General features: G+C 45.4%; 1 protein-coding gene across 2 annotated transcripts in view; it reads left to right on the top strand.

Moving 5' to 3' along the window:
• The window catches only part of LOC126998569 (probable serine/threonine-protein kinase tsuA), a 150,436-nt gene that overhangs the window by 51,639 nt on the left and 78,302 nt on the right, over positions 1 to 20,495 (top strand). The window contains exon 1 of one of the 2 annotated variants that reach the window (XM_050860373.1): positions 4,057 to 4,112. The exons of the other annotated variant lie outside the window; for it this stretch is intronic. Within the exon in view, the coding sequence (XP_050716330.1) occupies positions 4,107 to 4,112 (6 nt within the window). The 5' untranslated portion in view covers positions 4,057 to 4,106. Of the gene's footprint in view, positions 1 to 4,056; positions 4,113 to 20,495 lie in introns of those variants that run through there. 2 annotated transcript variants of the gene reach the window in all.

The raw sequence follows: 20,495 nt of genomic DNA, 5'->3' as shown, positions 1-20,495 counted from the left end.
AATAAAGGAAGGGTGGAAGGGAGACTGAAGGTGGACATGATTTTGCCTAATTAGTGTGTGTGTGTAGGTTAGCGTAGGTGTAATTAGGAAGGGTGAAAGGACAAGACTAAAGGCATTGCGTATATAATTAAACTGTGTAAGCTGGCACAGGTAAAAGAAAGGAAGGAAAGAAGAAGACTGAAGGTAGACACGATTTTGCCTAATTAAAGGTGTATAGGTCGGTGCAGGTGTTTAAATGAAAGGTGAAAATAAGAAGTTAGGAAGAAAGACACGACTTCGCGTATATAATTAAGATGTGTAGGTTGACGTAGGTGTGTAGAGGAAGAGTGGAAGGAAATAGGGCGGAAGGTTGGAAAGAGAAAAACGGGAAAGGTAGGAAGGGACACTGATGATCTTACCTGTATTTAAGGGGCGCAGGTAAACACCATACTCATTAATTAGGAAGATGTATATAAAGGGCGGAAGGCAGGGGAATTAGAGAGTGTACCGGTAAAAAAAGGCTGGAGAGAGGAAAACGAAAAGGGTACAAAGAATAAAATGACAGTCTAATCGGCGTTTAAAAGAGGCAGGTAAACATGAGTCTGTCATTAGAAAGATGCGTAGGTGGGTAAAAGGTAAAGATAAAGGGAGTGAAAGGAGGAATATAAGGGAGAAGGGGGAAGAAGAAGGAATAGAGAATAAACAGAGGAAGGAATAGGAATAGATATAACCTGATTTTGTGTTACTGGATAGATAGGGGAAGGAATAGAAATAGATATATCCTGATTTTGTGTTACTGGGATGATGTATACAGGAAGGTTTTGATAGCACAGGAAAATGAAATGTAGATACGAAAATAAAAGATGAAACAGAAAACAACGTAATAATATGAAAAAAAGGAAAGCAAGAAAAGGAAAAGAAACGCAGAGGAATGAAAAAAAAGAAACAAAGTCATAGCATAGGAAAATGAAACAAACAAGAAAAAAATAGGAAAAGAGAAAACGGAAAAAAATGAATAAAAATTAAAACAAAAATAAGAGGAAAACAATAGCGCACAAAGAAACAAGGAAACTTAAAAGCCGTGAAAAAACGCCGCATAGGAAAAGAAAACAAATAAGAGATAAAAAAAGAGAAGAGAAAACGAAAGAGAATAAAAATGAAAAAAAATAAAAGGAAAACTAACGCAGAAAGACACAGGCAACTTAGAAACCATGAAAAGACGACGCATAGGAAAAGAAAACAAACAAGAAAAAAAGAAAAGAGAAAATTAATAAAAATAGGAATAATAAAATGAAAAAAAATAAAAGAAAAACAGGAAAGCAGAAAGACACACACACAAAAAAAAAACATGAAAAGGAAAACAAACAAGAAAGAAAAAATAAGAAAAGAGAAAACGAAACAGAAGGAATTAAAATGAAAAAGAAAGGAGAAAAGAAAGAAAGAAAAGGGAAAACAGTAACGCAGCAAGACACAGGGAAACTTGTAAGCCGTGAAAAGACGCCCCCGAACGACATTTCCCAGCTCCCTCCGTCCCGTTGTCATATTTTATTGCCCGCCTATTCGCGTGATGGAATCGATAACAGCGTGAATAATTACATGAGTGGTGCGCGAATAGCCGTGAAAAATCACATTGACCCCACATCTACAATCTCATTAACTCTCTCTCTCTCTCTCTCTCTCTCTCTCTCTCTCTCTCTCTCTCTCATTTCCTTCTTCGTTACTTCATTTTTTCTTTCCTTTCTTATTTTTTCTCTCTCTTTTCCGGCTTCCTTTGTTTCTATCTTTCCTCTCTCTCTCTCTCTCTCTCTCTCCCCCACAGCTAATTTCCCACGTTTCTTCCCACAGGTGAGCGCGTTAATGAGGGAAGTTTACCTGTGGCGCAGCCCTTGAGCCTCCGGAGAAAGCTAAGTGTGTGTGTGTGTGTGTGTGTGTGTGTGTGTGTGTGTGTGTGTGTGTGTGTGTGTGTGTTTGCATGTCCAGCGATGATTGGTTTCCCTAATGGTGTGTTTCGTTCCCCTCTTCTTTCCTTCCCCTCTCTTGTTCCTCCTCCTCTTCCTCCTCTTCCTCCTCCTCCTCCTCCTGGTGTTGTTATGATCATCTTCGTTTCCCCCTTTCTTCTTCATTTCTTCTTCTGTTACTGTCACTCCTTTTCTTCTTTCCTTCCTTTCCTTCATTCCTTATTTTTCTTCCTTTCATTACCACATTTTTCCCCTCTCCGATACCTTTTTCCCCTCTTTTCCTCCTCTTGTTTCCTCTTCTTTTCTATTTCCTTTCCTTCCAATTTCTCACTTTATTTCTTCTTTTTTTTCCCACTCCCTTTTTCTCTTATGATTTTCTGCGTCTCCTTTTCCTTCTCCCCGTCTCTATCGTCTTTCCTTCATTACTCTTTTTCACTTTCTTTCACCCTCCTCTTCCTTCACTATCATTTTCTTTCTCTCTCTCTCCCCTCATACTTCTCCTTTTCTTTTCTCCCTCTTCTCTACTCCTCCTCTCCCTGTTGTTCTTCTTTGTTGCTCTTTCACCATCCTTCTCTTCCTCCTGTTCCTTCAATCTTTCCTTCCCCATTCTTATCTTATTTATCTTCCTTTCCTCCCTCTCTTCTCCTTTTCCCCCTCTTCTCAACTCCTTCTCCTTGTTGTTCTTCTTCGTTACTCTTTCACCATCCTCTTCTTCCTCCTCCTCCGCCATCATGCTCTTCTTCATCTCTCTCATTTTCCTCCTTTTCTCCCTCTTCTCCTTTCTCCTCTTCCTCTTCCCTTCAATACTCTTTACCTTTGTTTTCTTATCGTCATTCCTCCGTTTTCTCTTTCACTCTCATTCTTCACATCCCACTATTTCTCCATTCCTTCCCCTCTCTCAATTTCCTCCTTCCCTCTCTCTTCTCTTTTCTCCCTTTCCTGTTCTCTTCAGTACGCTTTACCTTCCTTTCCTCACTTATTTCCCTCGCCACCGATAGCTGAAGAAAACCGCACCACACAACCCTGGAAACAGTTAATGGGGACCCTCGCAGAAAGGTAAAAAAAAAAAAAGTAAGTCTCGGGCCATTAGTGAAGTAAGAAGTTGGAGTTTACTTTAGTTTTTAGGGCAGGAAGGTAGTAGCTGCTTGTTGCTTTTGTCCTTATACGGTGAAAGACTGTAAGTAGGAAGGTAAGTAGAGAGGGCAGGTAAGTAGATAGGTAGGTAGGTAGGTGAAGGGGAAAGTGAGGGGAGGAAACAGGAAAGAGATAGGGAGAGGGAGAGAAGGTAGATAGTGTGTGTGTGTGTGTGTGTGTGTGTGTGTGTGTGTGTGTGTGTTACGCCTAAGCTCCTGTATGTTAAGTGGAAAGGAGGAGGTAAAACACATTATACCTTACGTTAAAAAAAAGGTCTTCGGCTACTTTGATGCGATACGTCAGGCCACGCAGAGAACCGAGCCACAGTTTTCTGATGTCAAATGCTTGGTTTGTGAGGCTCGCTGGTGGTGGTGGTGGTGGGGGTGGTGATGGTGGCGCCGGTGGTGGTGATGGTGGTGGTGGTGGTGCAATACGAGGGCGGGAGACAGGAAAATAGTGGTATAGTGTGTGACATGGCTTCCTTTTCCTCCATCTCCTCCTCCTCCTCCTCCTCCTTTTTTCCCGCTCCTTCTTCCATATTTTTTTCTTTCCTTCTCCAACTCTCCTTCTTTTGGACTTCTCTTTTTTTCTGGTCTTTCCACTTTCTTCCCTTTCTATATTTTCTTGTTCTTCCCGTTCTTGTTATTCTTTTTCATCTTCTTTTTGTTCGTGTTTTTGTTCTGCTTTCGTGTTTGGCAGGCAATGGAGTGTCTCTCATTACATCACCACTACCACCCATAACCACCACCACCACCAACAACAACAACAAGAACAGAAGCAAAACGGAAGTGACGCAATAAGAACCAAGCATTCTATCACTGCGAACGTTCGACACACACACACACACACACACACACACACACAAGGCTGTTTCACCATCACGCATCCCACCCAATGACGACACGTTTCGCCACATCACGATAATACAAAGCCGGACACACCGATCACGTGACCCATTATATAACGTAGGACACCACCAAGGAGCATTAGGTGACCACATCCCCTCACTTGACCGACCACACCAGCCACAGCACCATGCAAGTAAGATAACACCGATTTGAGCACTCTCTTCTGACCTTTCGTTCCTTTCTTTTTTTGTTGTTGTTCGAAGCAGCGTTTATAGATTTTTGTTGTTGTTTATTGTTTTTGCTCCTTGCTGAAAAAAAATAATAACATACTGCCACACCATATATCTCTACTATGTCACACCATATATCAGTTCTACACCACATCGTACTACACCATAACCACCACAATGAATCACACTCTACATCACCACCACATCAGCAGTACATCACCACATCACATCACACCACACCACAACCACATCACCATCTGTACAACTTTCTCCAAGCTTCACCATTACACTATCATCGCGCCAACACCATTATTACAATCTCCCTCGTCATCACCATCACCACCACCACCACCATCATCACCATCACCACTAACTACCACTATCACGACTTTCTCAAAATGCCTACGGAGGTTGAAATCACACACACACACACACACACACACACACACACTGGCGTAACCCATCCAGCCCTAAATACCAGGTGTGTACTGTGTCTTGATTGGGCAGGTGAACCGCACGCCTATTAACTCCCTTCCTTTTACCTCTCTTTCCTTTCTTTCCGCCAACCACAAACCCGTCGACTTCATTTATTTTTTTTCTTGCGCTTTCTTTTTTTGTTGTTCTTTTTTTCTTCCTTTGCCGACAAGCCTGTTAACTTTCATCCTATTCTTGTTTTTCTTCTTTCTTTCTTTCTTTCTTTTTCCTGTATTTCTTCGAGCTTGTTAAGTTTTCATGTTTTCCTGTTTCGTTTTTCGTATCATGTTTGTTTTTGTTCTTTCTTTGGTTGATTTCCTTTTCCTTCCTTCCTTCCTTCATTCATCTCTACCTTTATTTTTTCTCTTTCATATTTCCTCCTCTCCTTTTATTTCTTCGGATCTTTCTTTGCTTTTTTTTTCTCATTTTTCAATCTTTCTTCCTCTTCTTACTTCCTTCTTTTCTTTCTTTTCTTTACACTTTCTTCAGTTTCTATTTTCACATTTTTTTGCTGTTTATCTTTTTTTTTCTCTCATAATCAATTTATTTCATTCGATTAACTTGATTGGTTCGAGTCCATTTGTTCTGTCATTGTTCTCTCTCTCTCTCTCTCTCTCTGTCGACTCACCTGGAGAGAGAGAGAGAGAGAGAGAGAGAGAGAGAGAGAGAGAGAGAGAGAGAGAGAGAGAGAGAGAGAGAGAGATTGTTACCAGAGGGACAATAAAATGCTATATGCTTTTTTTTGTACACATGAAGGCGAGAGAATAATAAGCTGGGAGGAATTTTTCTATCTAAATAAATTAAATGAGAGAGAGAGAGAGAGAGAGAGAGAGAGAGAGAGAGAGAGAGAGAGAGAGAGAGAGAGAGAGAGAGAGAGAGAGAGAGAGAGAGAGAGAGAGAGAGAGAGAGAGAGAGTGTGTGAGTGAGTGAGTGAGTGAGAGTGAGTGAGTGTCAGGTTACAGGAGGCGGGCAACGTGTCTCATAAATAAGGCGACAGGTGAACACGCGTATGGGGCCGCGACAAGGTGTACCGACAGGACAGGTAACACGTAGAGGGGTGGGGGGTGGGGGGGGGTGAGGGGGCTACAGGTGAGGGCAGGTAAAGGTATAAAGTGATGGTGTTCGTTTTGGTGGGTGGGTCCTGGATCCTGCGTCACTATCATCGCCATCATCATCATCATCACTTTGTTTCTAATGATGGTGATGATGGTGTTGATGAATGGTGGTATAATGGAAGAGGATTTTAGGATTTTGATCGCACTTTTGATGATACACGAATGATGAAAAGATGACATTAATGTGGTTTGAACAAAAAGAAGAAGAAGAAAAAGATAAAAAAGAAAATAATAAAGAAAAAAGAAATTTAAAAATGATACAGAAAAAAAAAATAACAAGGTGGTTTTTAACGGTCACTATCGCCACTATCACACTTCTTCGCTATTAATAATGATGAGGATGGTGATGAGGAGGAAGAGGAAGTGAAGGCAAGAGTTTTAATACCACATTGATAATACAAGAATGATAAATGTATGATAGTGTTTCCTTTTAAGTTACTATCGTCACCATCCATTACTCTTCGTCGCTAATGATAATGAATGATGATGATTAATACTGACAGAGAGGAGAGTTTTAATTAATAGCATACAAGTAATACACGGGCGATAAAATAATAATGTTGTTTAAAAAGTCTTCTATCTCTCCATCTATTCGTCCATTTATCTTCTTCATCCACTTGTTTTTCATGTTATGTTGCAACGTTTATCAAGTGCCTTACTCCATCCATTTATTCCACCCTTCCTTTATTCCACCCCTCCGTCAGTGTTGCTTGTGACAGAGTAGTTCATCTTGTCCTCATCATCCATTCACCCCCCCCCCCTCTTATTCATTCCCTGTCTTTTTCTTCCTCTTCTGTACCTCTTATCCTCCATCTCTCTCTCTCAAACTAGCTATCAGTCTCTCTCTCTCAAACTAGCTATCAGTCTCTCTCTCTCAAACTAGCTATCAGTCTCTCTCTCTCAAACTAGCTATCAGTCTCTCTCTCTCAAACTAGCTATCAGTCTCTCCCTCCTGCACCCTCCACCGTCCTCATTCCCTTTGTACAAATAAATGAATGCCCAGCCATCACATTCTCTTCCTATACGTTCCCTTCTAGTGTTGGTTTTCGTGTTTTAAGTTTGTAATGGAACTGTTTATATGATTTTCCTTCTATCTATCTGTCTATCTGTCTCTCTATCTATTTATCGACCAACTCTTACTTCATTTATCGTTTTATGGTTTGTGAGTGTTGAGTGTAATAGTTTATTTTTCTTTATGTGTTTATCTGTTCATTCTCGTACTGTCGTTTTTTATCGTCTTTTCCGCTGCAAGTCTCGTTTTCCTTATTCCCGTTCAATCATTTTTTCTTTTCGCTTTGCCTCTTTTGTTCGCTTATATTAGAGGGATTTTCTCTTTGATGATTATTTCCAAGTTGAAGGGAAATTACCACAGCTTTATTTTGTGTTTCTGTAATTTGTATCGTAGTACTTCACACACACACACACACACACACACACACACACGCGCGCGCGCACAACACAACGCAGCACATGTCACTAACCGCTACTGTGCAATTTTCCTTCTCTCTGCTTCTTCCTCGTCTCTCTCCCTCCCTCTCCTCCTCCTCCTCCTCCTCCTCCCCCTCCACCTCCCCCCACACCTGCCCGCACACCTGTATACCTGGGTTCATTTATTCTCCCGTAAATCATATTGATCTCCGCGACCCGACGTGCTGGTGGAGGAGGAGGAGGAGGAGGAGGAGGAGGAGAAGGAGGAGGAGGAGGAGGATGAGGAGGAAGAAGAGGAGGAGGGGATAGTGGTGGTGGAAGTGGCGATGACGGCGAACTGATTGGTAATTAAGCTTAGGTGGTGATGGTGGTGGTCGTGGTGGTAAGGAGAGAGAGAGAGAGAGAGAGAGAGAGAGAGAGAGAGAGAGAGAGAGAGAGAGAGAGAGAGAGAGAGAGAGAGAGAGAGAGAGAGAGAGAGAGAGAGAGAGAGAGAGAGAGAGAGAGAGAACTCCCACCTGTATAAGTTATCTGCTCACTAAACGCCCCAACGAACTCATTTTTAACTTTTTTCCCTCCTTTCCTAACTCAAGCGCAACCCCCCCCCCTGGTTGACACGCAAACACCCCACTCTCCTTCCTCACACCTCACGCCTCGCCTCACACCACACCACACCACACCGCATCACATAACGCTAACACTTTTTACTCCTTCCTCACACCTCATGCCTCGCCTCACACCACACCACACCACACCACATAGGGCGGGAGTGTGGGTGTTTAGCGCAGGGGATCAAGTCTTAGTATATACCTGGTTGCGGCATTATTTGGAACGTCACTTCTTCACACACATATATAACAGGAAGTAAAGCATCTAATCCTTTTTTTTTTTATACCCTTGCACTGTCTCCTCTGCTGTAAAAAAAAAAAGCTCTGCGTTCTTAGTACAGAGTCAAAAGGCTTCAGAATGGTTCGTGAGGGTAATGCTTTAACTAACTGGGTCGCAGCGTGGAAAGTTTGAACATGAAAAATCGTGACAAAAGGAAGTGGAAAAGAAGTGGACATTTTTTTTTGATGCAGTGAACAGAAGGACGACTCACAGGGCGTGGGTGTGGCCGTCCCTCAGGTGTGTGTGAGGCAGCCCCGCCCACTCTTCCCTTCACCTGTGTCGTGGCGGCCAGCACAGCACACACCTTGCCTGCCACCTGCACCGTCGCCATGCTGTCTTCGCACACCTGCCGGGCCGCACTGCAACGAGGAGAGGGGAGGCGAAGAGTTAGTCAGCAGAGGAGGGCAGAATGATCAAACAAGGAAGAGAAGAGGAAAAATATATGTTGGGGGAAAAGAAAATAAACACCAAGTGAAGAATGTAATGCAAGGAAGGGGAGGAGAAAGTAGAACACGGTAGATGGGAAGGTGGAGAGAGAAGGGAGAGGAAGGGAGCTTGTGAGGGTTGTTAGAGATGGAGGGAAGAGATGTAGAGGAGACAGGAAATGAGGAGGATAGGGAGGAGGGAAGTGAGAGCGATAAGAAAAAGGAAAACAGAAAAAAAACAGATATGGGGGAAAATATAAAGAAGGGAAAGTGCATGAGGAGGATAAGGAGACAATAGAGAGGATAAAGTAAAGAGGAAATCGAGGAGGGAGGAAAAAGAAGGCGTGAAAATGTAGAGATAAAGACGTGGAGGTAGCGAGGAACATGACCTATACAGGATCAGGAGGAGGTGGAGGGGGCGAAGAGGATTAGAACAGGCTCCGGTCAGAACAGGATCAGCCTCGCGAGATCCTGCTCTCTGCCAAGCCCCGACCCCCGACACACCTCATCAGCCGCACGTGTCCTGCCCCGCCCCGAACTCTCCCGTCCCCGCGCCATCTCTCTCCCGAGGTGCAAATGGCGAGACTGAACAGGATGAAGTGTGTGTGTGTGTGTGTGTGTGTGTGTGTGTGCTAACATAAGAACATAACATAAGGAGTCTGCAAGAGGCCGGTTGGCTTATACAAGGTAGCTCCTGTAAGCGTAACCCCACCTAAGCTCCTCCTACGAAAGCCGTACCAAATATGAGTGTTTGGGCGCCGAAATGTTTAAGAATACAACCCTTTTAGTTCTCGCGCGATGCTGCATGGTCTCTGTTAGGATGGTGTGTGTGTGTGTGTGTGTGTGTGTGCCTTTACGAAATCCGGCTGTCTTCTTTTACTCCTGTAGCATTTTAGGTTATGTAGGTGGGCATCGAGTCTCCTTCATCCTACGAGTATATAGCGTCTTAGAACGACCTTCCATCCTTTTGTTACCCCTTCATTTTAAACTATCTAAGAACGGCTTTTCTATGACTCTACTTTTTCAGCATTCAAGGTTAAGTAGGTGAACGTAGAGAAAGGAACGCTGTCTTCTTCATCATTACAACGTCTAAGAACGACCTTTCTACCTTTTTAAGTCAATCATAAAGTATCCAAGAACGGCCTCTCTGTGTGATTACTTGTTCAGCATTCTAGGTTATGTAGGAAGATGTGAAGAAGGGAATTCGATCTCCTTCATCCTATACCGAGTAGCGGGCTTTTTTTTTTATTATTGTTTCCTTTTTTGTGCCCTTGAGCTGTCTCCTTTGTTGTAAAAAAAAAAAAATACAGCGACTAAGAACGACTTTTCTGACTTATTTTTAGTTGTTTAGCTTTTCAGAAAATAGAACACACACACACACACACACACACACACACACACACACACACACACACACACACACACACATGGGGTTATACATACAACACAGCCATCACGTCAGGTTTAATTAAATTCCTGAGGATGAAATATATTGTCAGGCCTCGCGGTGCACGGGCGCTCTTCTGTTTCCCGCGCGATGGAGGAAATAACGGTGCCGGTAAAACAAGGAAAGCGAGAACTCTCAATCTGTTTGTTTAGGGGTTATTGAAGGTAGTTACTGGTAAACACGTGGAAGTCCTACTTTTGCTGTTGATGATGATGATGAGAGTAGATTGATTAAAAAAGGGATGTTCTTGTTAATGTAATCCAATCAATTCATGTTATTATTTCTTTTTTTTAGGTGTTTTATTCTGAGTACAAAAAAAAAAATAGCGAGGGAATAGAAGAGAACACTCAATAAAAACACTACAAATAGAAAGAAACACGAAAACACACCAACAACAGCACAAGGAAAACAAGGAAATCAAGCAAACAAACAAACAAACAAAAAATCGGAGACAAAATCAACGAATAAAAACACACGTCAAACAAAAAGAAAAAAAGCGAGCAAACTGCAAACGGAGGAGGCAGAAGCAAACAGGAAGGCAAACAAACAGGGGGAGGAGAGGACGGGGAGTCAAACAACGGGATAATGGGTGAGGGACGCGTGTGTGAGCGAGCCATTAATAACGAGACCTGAGACGCCCATTACCCTGCGGCGGGGGGGATGGGAGAGGGGGGAGGAGGGGGGAGGAAGGGGGAGAAGGAAAGGGAGGGGGTAGGTGAGGGTAAGGGGGAGCAAGGGATCAGTGGTGTAAGGGAATAAGGTAAGGGAAAGGGGGTGAAGGGAGAGAGAGGTAGAGATAGAGAAGGGGAGAGGTAGAGGAAGGGAGGGAGGGGCGTAAAGGGAATGAAGGGTAGGGGAGAGGTAGAGGAAGGAAGGCAGGGGAGTAAAGGAAGAGGTAGAGAAAGAAGAGGAAAAATAAGCAAGTTAAGGAAGTGAGGGGAGAGTTGGGAGGTAAGGAAAGGGAGGAAGGGAAGTATAGGGAGAGCCAGGGAGAGCTAGGAATGGTATAGGAGGTAGAGGAAGGGAGAGAGTAGAGAAAAAGAAGAGAGAGAAGAAACGTAGAGGAGGTAGAAGAAGGGAGGGAGAAAAGGGAGTGCATATGAAGTACTCTGGCAGGCAAGCATGGGAGAGAGGGAAGGGAGAAGGGAGGGGAGAGAGAGGGGAGAGAGGGGAGGTTATAGTGGCCCTCCCTGCGGTTACGTGTAGAGGGAGAAAATACGGAGAGTGCCTGGAGAGAGAAAAAGGGAGAGAAGGAGAAGGAGGAGGGGGGAGAGGGAGGGGACAGCTGCGGCGGCGAAGGCGGAGTGGAACTTGCTGATAACTTGGAGGGAATTTACAGGAAAGGCGGGAGAATAGAACCAAGTCTTGTCCCCTCCTCTCCCCTCCCTTCCCCTCTGTCACCTCCTCCCTCTGTTCCCACCTCCTTCCCCTCTGTCACCTCCCCCCTCTGTTCCCACCTCCTCCCTCTGTTCCCACCTCCTCCCCCTCACACGCCTCGCCTCTCTACTTACTCTGATGTGTTTCCTTTCTTCTTCTTCTTCCTCCCACACACTTTATTGTAGTACCACCGCAGAGTGTATAGTCCTAACACGTCTGTCTGTCTGTTTGTTTGTCTGTGTGTTGGTCTGATTGCTTTCTCTTCCTTCCTTTTAATTTTGTTTTCTTCTTCCTTCCTTAATTCTTTCCTTTCCTGCTTCCCTTCCTTCCTGTCTCCCTTCGTTTCTTTCTTTATTCCTTTCTTCCTTCCTTCCTTCCATCCGTCCTTTCTTTCTTTTTCTTCCTCCTTCATCCAATTCCTTTCACTTAGATGCAGGAAGTTATGAATTTTATTGTATGATTAGAAAAGAAAAAGAGGAAAGAATGGAAAGAATAAGGGAAGACAAAACAGCTTATTGCTCTCTCTCCCTTCCCTCTTTTCTTCATCCAATTCCTTCCACCCCGATGCACACAGAAGTTATGAATTTTGGGACGGACGAACCTGATAAGAAAATGGAAGGATAAAAGAATGAAAAGAATATATGAACTCGAAGCAGCTCTTTGAAAATACGATACACGGACAAATGAGGGAAGCGAAATGTATAAATAAATGAAGAAAAAAAAGATATATAAATGGCACTGAGAGAGAGAGAGAGAGAGAGAGAGAGAGAGAGAGAGAGAGAGAGAGAGAGAGAGAGAGAGAGAGAGAGAGAGAGAGAGAGAGAGAGAGAGAGAGAGAGAGAGAGAGAGAGACTCAATACAGATGCTGTTTACACACACACACACACACACACACACACACACACACACACACACACACACACACACAGCCAATCTGTCTGTCTAGGTGTCACTGAGTCCAGACGGAACGCGAGGGAAAGGGAAGGGAAGGGTCGGGAAGGGAAGGGAAGGGTCGGGAAGGGAAGGGAAGGGAAGGGAAGGGAAGGGAAGGGAAGGGTCAGGAAAGGGAAGGGTAGGGTCAGGAAGGGACGGGGATGGAAGTTGCAAGGCGCGAGGCGGGGCGGGGCGGGGCGGGGTGGGGCAAGCCTGGGGGATGGGTGGGGGCCTAGTGTTACCTGGCTGTGTGTGGCCCGCCGTGTGTGTGTGTGTGTGTGTGTGTGTGTGTGTGTGTGTGTGTGTGTGTGTGTGTGTGTCATTATACTTTTGCGAGTCTGTGGTCAATATCTTTTTTTCTTATCTGTATTTTATCTATCTAAGTCAATTTACCTGTCTGTCTATTTTCATATATTTCTTTACCTATTTCCGTGTCCTATCGAACGCTATAACTCAGTCTTGGGTCTCCTACACACAAAGGACACACACACAAGAGTACAAGGAGTCAACAAAAGAGTGTATGTGTGTGCGTTTGCGTGTGTGTGTGGTGGAGGTCATAGGTTGGTCACTTCTATTGTGGGTGAGTTTGGGTCTGGATGGTATCACAGGTGTGGGTTGGGTCTGGCAGGCTGGGTGGGCAGTTGGGTGGGCACTCTCTCTCCCCAGTTCCTTTCCTCTCCCATCCCCGTGGTCCCCTCCCTTCCCTCCCTTTCCCACTCCTCCTCCCCCTTCCCCTGTAGGTTGGTAGGTGGGTCCGTGGGTGGGTGGGCCAAGGTGAGGTGAGGTCCGCCACAGGTAGCCGGCAAGGTGGTGCGGGGCGGGGCGCCTTAATTGACTTATGACGGGTTAATGGGACTGGCTGACGGGAGGCGTAGAGAGGCTGATCGTTTACTTAACTACCGTGTGTGTGTGTGTGTGTGTGTGTGTGTGTGTGTGTGTGTGTGTGTGTGTGTGTGTGTGTTGCAAGACCTTGACCACAATGAGTATAGCTGAAAAGGAAGGGAGGAGAAAGAGGAGGCGGAAGGAGAGAGAGAGGGAGGGAGAGGGGATGAAGAAAAGGAAGGATGGAGAGGACGAGAACGAGAAGGAAGGAGAGACAGGGAGGGAATGAAGGAAAGGAGGATGGAGAGGAGGAAATGGAGACGGAAGGAGAGAGGAGGGGAGGGAGGGAAGGTGATGAAGACTAGGGAATAAAGAAAAGAAGAGAAGAAAGGAGAGTATAGGGAGATAACTTACCTAACTAACTTCCGAGTGTGTGTTGGAGGAGAGGAAGGAAAGAAAAGGCGTGTAAAACCTTGACCACAAAAAGTCACAATCCCTTCCGTTCCCTCCCTTCATCTGTTCAACGCTCACACGCTCACTGACCGCAATAACAGTAACTTAGACGGTAACACGAAATAATCTTTACAAGGAACTATCTTACCTGCTTCCCGGTGGACCTTGAAAACACTCGGACGCTCACTGACTATAGAAATAACGATGCTCAAATTTAAAGGTTGGTATATTCTCAGACGCTTCCGCCTCTCACATCAACTATTTTCAAAGGCCAAAAAGGAGATGAATCGGGTTCTAATGAGTGTTTTTTCGCGTTCATGGTCCAGAAGAATGGTCAGCCTACTACCAGGGTCTTAAAACTTCCCTTGGGTATGGCTGCAGCTCCTACGAAAGCCTTGTCAAATGTGTGTGCTTAGGCGTCCGAAGGTTTAGGAACATGACCCAAGGGAACGCGAGCTAACATTTCAGAAGGAACAGTCCGGATGGCTTCGCGTTGGAACTCAATATCATATCAAACTTTGATATATGTGTAGCTATAATAATTCGCTCCTTCGCTTTTCTTACAATAAAGGAAGACGCTCAAAAGCAAAAATAAATAACTAAAAAAGTCCGGTATTCACTGCTCCAATTGAAAACGTAGAAATGAATGGCCAAAAGGGAGGTCAATTTTGGAGGGAGAGGCGTTTTGATTCTCCTCTATAGCAAGAAGTCAAGTGGTAGGCAGGAGGAAATACAGACGAAGGAAGGCTTGGACACCACCGCGATAGGAAATACAGACGAAGGAAGGCTTGGACACCACCGCGATAGGAAATACAGACGAAGGAAGGCTTGGACACCACCGCGATAGGAAATACAGACGAAGGAAGGCTTGGACACCACCGCGATAGAAAATACAGACGAAGGAAGGCTTGGACACCACCGCGATAGGAAATACAGACGAAGGAAGGCTTGGACACCACCGCGATAGTAAATACAGACGAAGGCTGGAAATACAGACGAAGGAAGGCTTGGACACCACCGCGATAGGAAATACAGACGAAGGAAGGCTTGGACACCACCGCGATAGGAAATACAGACGAAGGAAGGCTTGGACACCACCGCGATAGGAAATACAGACGAAGGAAGGCTTGGACACCATGCGATAGGAAATACAGACGAAGGAAGGCTTGGACACCACCACGATAGGAAACACAGACGAAGGAAGGCTTGGACACCATGCGATACTGACGTGACTGAGGGTATAAAAAAAAGCCATGATCAGTCTTAAGGAATACAAGGATGACTGGTGGCTGGAAAAGGGAGAATGGGGAGGCGGGGGTTAGCACGGACAAGGACGAGAGAGACATGTTACACTGAAGGTTACTTGGAAGGTCTTACGTGTGGATGACAGGTGGGTGGGAGGAGGAGGAGGTGGGACATAGCAAGGAGAGAAATTGGTAAAAACGAAGGAGAGGTTACCTGGGACATGTTAAGGAGTTACCAGGCAGCATAGACTAGGGTCAGAAACATAAGGTTGCTCGGGAAGGTTACGTGGAAGGTCTTATGTGGCTGACAGGTGGCTTGGTGGCGGTATATAGTAAGGACAGGTAAGAACGAAGAGGTTACCTGGAACATCATAAGGGGTTGACAGGTGACATGGGCTTGGACGAGAGACAGAAGGTTGCTCGAGAGGTTTCTTAGGTTGCTGACAGGTTGCTGCTGATGGGAGGTAGACGGGAAGGATAGGGACAGGTAAGGTAAGGTAAGTTAAGGTAAAGGGAGGGACAGGTAAGGTAAGTTAAGATAAGGTAAGTAAAGGTGAAGGGAGGGATAGGGACAGGTAAGGTAAGGTAAGATAAGGTAAGTTAAGGTAAAGGGAGGGATAGGGACAGGTAAGGTAAGGTAAGGTAGATGGACAATTAAGGTAAAGTAAGGTAGCGTAAGGTTAGATAAGGTTAATTAAGGGAGGGTAAGGCTAGGTAAGGGAAGGTAAAGGAAGGGAAAGAAACTAAGACAAGGTAAAATGAAAAGGATACGGTATAGCTGCGCATGGCCTTGGTGCTCATCTCCGTTGCATCGCCCATTGAGCCTGTGGCGGGTATTAAAACATTATACAAACACGAAGAAGGTAGCCAGAAAGGTCCAATTATGTGGTCAGACAAGGGCAGCGACATGCACGGAACAAGGAAGGTCACGCTCTGAACGTCTCTCTCTCCATCGATCGGAAAAGTCATGAATGTGAAATGCGAGGAGCGGCCTGACATGTGAAGAAAGGGCGGGGGTGGGGAGGTGGGGAGGTCCGTGATGGGGCAAAAGTCCGAACATCTGGTACGAAGGGGAGGGGGGGGAGAGGAGGAAGGAGGGACAAGAAATGTGAGGGACGGGGACAGGGAGGGATGGAGAGGGAGGGAAGGGGACAGGAGAGGGGGAAATGGGAAAGGGAAGGAAGAGGGAGGGATGGGGACAGGGAGAGGTGGACAGGAGAGGGGGAAAGGAAGGGAAGAGGAGGGATGGGGACAGGGAGAGGTGGAGAGGGAGGGAAGGGGACAGGAGAGGGGGAAATGGGAAAGGGAAGGGAAGAGGGAGGGATGGGGACAGAAGGGGAAAGGGGAAAGGGAAAGGGACAGGAGAGGGGGAAAGGGGAGGAAAGGGGAGAAGGAGAGAAAGGGGATGAGGGGAGGGGAGAGTGAGGGAAGGGAACAGGGAGAGAGGTAGAGGGAGGAAGGGGAGAAGGAGAGAAAGGGGATGAGGGGAGGGGAGAGTGAGGGAAGGGAACAGGGAGAGAGGTAGAGGGAGGAAAGGGAGAAGGAGAGAAAGGGGATGAGGGGAGGGAAGGAACAGGGAGAGAGGTGGGAAGGAGAGAAAGGGGATGAGGGGAGGGGGAGAGTGGGGGAAGAGAGAAGGAAGTGGATGGGAGGAGGAGGGGAAGGGGGAGGAAGGGGACTAAGGGGGAGGGGGTGAGGGGAGTAATGAAGGATACAATGATGTCCTTGAGTGAGGGTCGTTCTGGCGCGGTCCTTCTCATCTCCAGGGACACGTTAGCGATCCTTTTTTTTTTCTTTTTTTCCCATTTCTTCCTCTTTTTATTCTTTTTTTTTTTACCATTTGCTTCAAGGCTGTTTGTAACCTGATCTGCCTCGCGGAATGAAGGTATCGCTATTCATCATCATCATCATCATCATCATCATCATCATCATTATCACCATCGTCATTGTCATTATTGTTGTTGCTGTTGTTGTTCTAGTAATGTTAAGGACAATGCGGGACTTTAATTTCGCAGACAAGGAAAGTTCACCAGTCTTTTTTCTTCCACCCTTTTTCATAATTTTAGGAGAGAGGGAGGGAGGAAGGAGGGAGGGAAGGGGATAGTAGAAGTATAGAAGGGAGGGATTGGTTGAGGGATGAAAGGAAGGAGGAGGAAAATATTGATCAAGATTGTAAGCATCTCGTCTCTATCTTTCTTCCTCTCCTCTTCCTCACAGCATCCTTATTCACACGGCTAGAGGAGGGGAGGAGAGAAAAAGAGAGAAAGAGGAGGAGTAAGGGCTGATGGAAAAGGAGGCAAAAGAGGAGGGAGGGAGGAAGATGTTGGAGATGGAGGAAGAAGGTAGGAGAAAGAGATGAAGGAGGGAAGAGCTGTAGAGGTAAGAAGGAGATGGAGAGGAAAGGAGAGAGAAAGAGAGGGATCTGTAGGAGGAATATATAAGCATCATTGTCTCTCTCTCTCCATTTCCTCACAGCATATTTACCTATTTACAGCAATTGAGGTTGCGGGTAAGGAGAGAATGGAAGGAGAGGAAAGACGGGAGGGTGGAAAGTGTAGAAGGAATATATCAGCATCATAGTCTCCCTTTCTCTCCCTCTCCCTTCATCTCCCTCCAGCATCCCAGAAGGAAGTGGATGGGAGGAGGAGGGGAAGGGGGAGGAAGGGGACTAAGGGGGAGGGGGTGAGGGGAGTAATGAAGGATACAATGATGTCCTTGAGTGAGGGTCGTCCTGGCGTGGTCCTTCTCATCTCCAGGGACACGTTAGCGATTCTTTTTTTTTCTTTTTTTCTCATTTCTTCCTCTTTTTATTCTTTTTTTTTTTACCATTTGCTTCAAGGCTGTTTGTAACCTGATCTGCCTCGCGGAATGAAGATATCGCTATTCATCATCATCATCATCATCATCATCATCATCATCATCATCATTATCACCATCGTCATTATTGTTGTTGCTGTTGTTGTTCTAGTAATGTTAAGGACAATGCGGGACTTTAATTTCGCAGACAAGGAAAGTTCACGTCTTTTTTCTTCCACCCTTTTTCATAATTTTAGGAGAGAGGGAGGGAGGAAGGAGGGAGGGAAGGGGATAGTAGAAGTATAGAAGGGAGGGATTGGTTGAGGGATGAAAGGAAGGAGGAGGAAAATATTGATCAAGATTGTAAGCATCTCGTCTCTATCTTTCTTCCTCTCCTCTTCCTCACAGCATCCTTATTCACACGGCTAGAGGAGGGGAGGAGAGAAAAAGAGAGAAAGAGGAGGAGTGAGGGCTGATGGAAGAGGAGGCAAAAGAGGAGGGAGGGAGGAAGATGTTGGAGATGGAGGAAGAAGGTAGGAGAAAGAGATGAAGGAGGGAAGAGCTGTAGAGGTAAGAAGGGAGATGGAGAGGAAAGGAGAGAGAAAGAGAGGGATATGTAGGAGGAATATATAAGCATCATTGTCTCTCCTCTCCTTTCCTCTCTCTCTCCATTTCCTCACAGCATCTTTACCTGTTTACAGCACTAGAGGAGGAGGGGAAGGAGAGAATGGAAGGAGAGGAAAGAAGGGAGGGAGGAAAGTGTAGAAGGAATATATCAGCATCATAGTCTCCCTTTCTCTCCCTCTCCCTTCATCTCCCTCCAGCATCCCATTCCGCGTGCCTACCGTCCCATCCGTGCCCGCCCCTCGCATACCCGTAATACCTGGGCCCCGATGATCTCTACCTTCCTTCCTTCCTTCCTTCCTTCCTTCCTGCCCCGGCCCACACGAATCCTACCTAAAGCCTCCTCGTAGTCATTTCCATCCGTGTCTTGTGCAGTCCTTCGTCAGTAGTGGATTGTGAGGTTCTTGCGGAGTGGGTTTGTTTTCGTGTGTTTTATAGCGGTGCCGTTTCAGAATAGTTACTTCGACAATGTGTGCTTTTTGTATCTGTTGGGCTTTCTGTCTATATATCTATGTCTTTCTATCCCCTTAGCTATTTGTCTATTTGCTAATCTATCCACCTTTCTATCTATCCAACTATTTATCTCTACAACTGTATGTGTTTCGCTTATGTTTGTATCTGTTGGTTCATCTATTAATCTGTTTGTCTATCTACCTAGCTATGTGTTTATCTGTTTGCTAATCTATTTATCTGGCTGTCTGTTTATCTATCCACCTTACTCTCTATCTTTACATCTATCTATTTATCTTTCCATCAGACTTTCTCTCCTCTCTATAATTATTCCTTATCGATCTCTCTGCCTATGTTTTTTTTTTTCTATCAATATAATCTATGTATATATCGAACACTTTCTCTGTCTATCTATTTATCTCTTTATATATTCATTTCTTTATTCATCTATTCAATTATTCATTACAGAGCTACACGGCCTTAGTCTACCTATACCAAGCTCGGGGGAATCTTTATAACCACCTCTATTCTATTATTCATCAAGCTATTCATCTCCTCTCACTGAACCTTTCCGCCGTGACATCAGCTTAAGCGGGCCGCCGGCGGGAGGAGGCTTTTTGGGTCCATATTTTTAAACAAGACCTTTTTTAAACGTATCGGGTTCCCATTACGACTATTTTCCAAGACCACAGAGAAGATTGACCGGGTTTTCTTGTGTGCTCTTCCCGCTCAAGATGCAAAAGTCGGGTAAAACTATCACTAGGATCACAAAACGGTCCATGAAACCCCCAACAACTTCTACGAGAGGCTTTTAATTAAACTGTGGAACTGCATGAGGTACCGATAAGTTTAAGAATACGGACTTAAACATTTCTTCGCTCAAACACACACACACATTTGACAAGACTTTCGTATAAGAGTTTAGGGCATTTCCAAGAGTACAGTTTTATGATCCTTCTGGTATACATATAATTTGACCCTTCTTCTGTCCATTGAACCCATAAAACCACTCACTAGAATCCGATTGATCTCTTTTTTGGACATTAGAAGTAGTTGATGTGAGAGGCGGAAGCGTCTGACAATATACCGACGTCGTGTGAGCGGCGGCGCCCTCGCTCAGGTGTGTGGTGGGCAGGTGTGTGGGAGAGGTGACTTGCGCGGGGCATCGTAATTAGTGAGCGGCTTATCTCACCTGGCTCAAACGCGGCGGCCAGAGCCAGGTAGATGTGATGATGGTGGCCTGATGCGCGCTCTCTCTCTCTCTTTCTCCCTCTCTCTCTCTCTCGTTCTCGTTCTCGTTCTCTCTCTCTCTCTCTCTCTCTCTCTCTCTCTCTCTCTCTCTCTCTCACCTTGCCTTGCCTTGCCTTGCCTTGCCTTGCCTTGCCTTGCCTTACCTTACCTTACCTACCCTCACCTCCTCTCCTCTCCTTCTCCCTTACTTTACCTAACTTCCTCCCCTCCCCTCCCTTCCTTTCTTACCTCCCTTTCTCCCTTACCATACATCTTACCTCACCTCCTCTACCTAACCTCACCTTCCTCAGCTCATCTCTCTCACTCTCACTCTCTCCCATCCCTCCTCCCTCCTTTACCTCCTCTCTCCTCCCTTCACCTCACGTTTCTCACCTCCCTTTCTCATCCCTCGCTTCACAAATTTGTCGTGTTCCGCCCTTCACGCTATTATTACCGAGGGAGGAGGAGGAGGAGGAGGAGGAAGAGGAAGAGGAGGAGGAATAAAAGAAGACAAAAAAAAGAAAGACGGAAAGGAGGAGAGGGAAAAGAAGACAAAAAAATGAGACAAAAAAGGAGGAGGAAAACAAGACAAAAAAAGGGAAGAAAGAAGAAAAGGAGGAAGAGGAGGAGGAGGAGGAAGGTG

The sequence above is a fragment of the Eriocheir sinensis genome, chromosome 14 (genome assembly GCF_024679095.1).
Source record: "Eriocheir sinensis breed Jianghai 21 chromosome 14, ASM2467909v1, whole genome shotgun sequence".
NCBI classification, from domain to species: domain Eukaryota; kingdom Metazoa; phylum Arthropoda; class Malacostraca; order Decapoda; family Varunidae; genus Eriocheir; species Eriocheir sinensis.
This window is presented reverse-complemented; position numbering and strand designations above follow the sequence as displayed.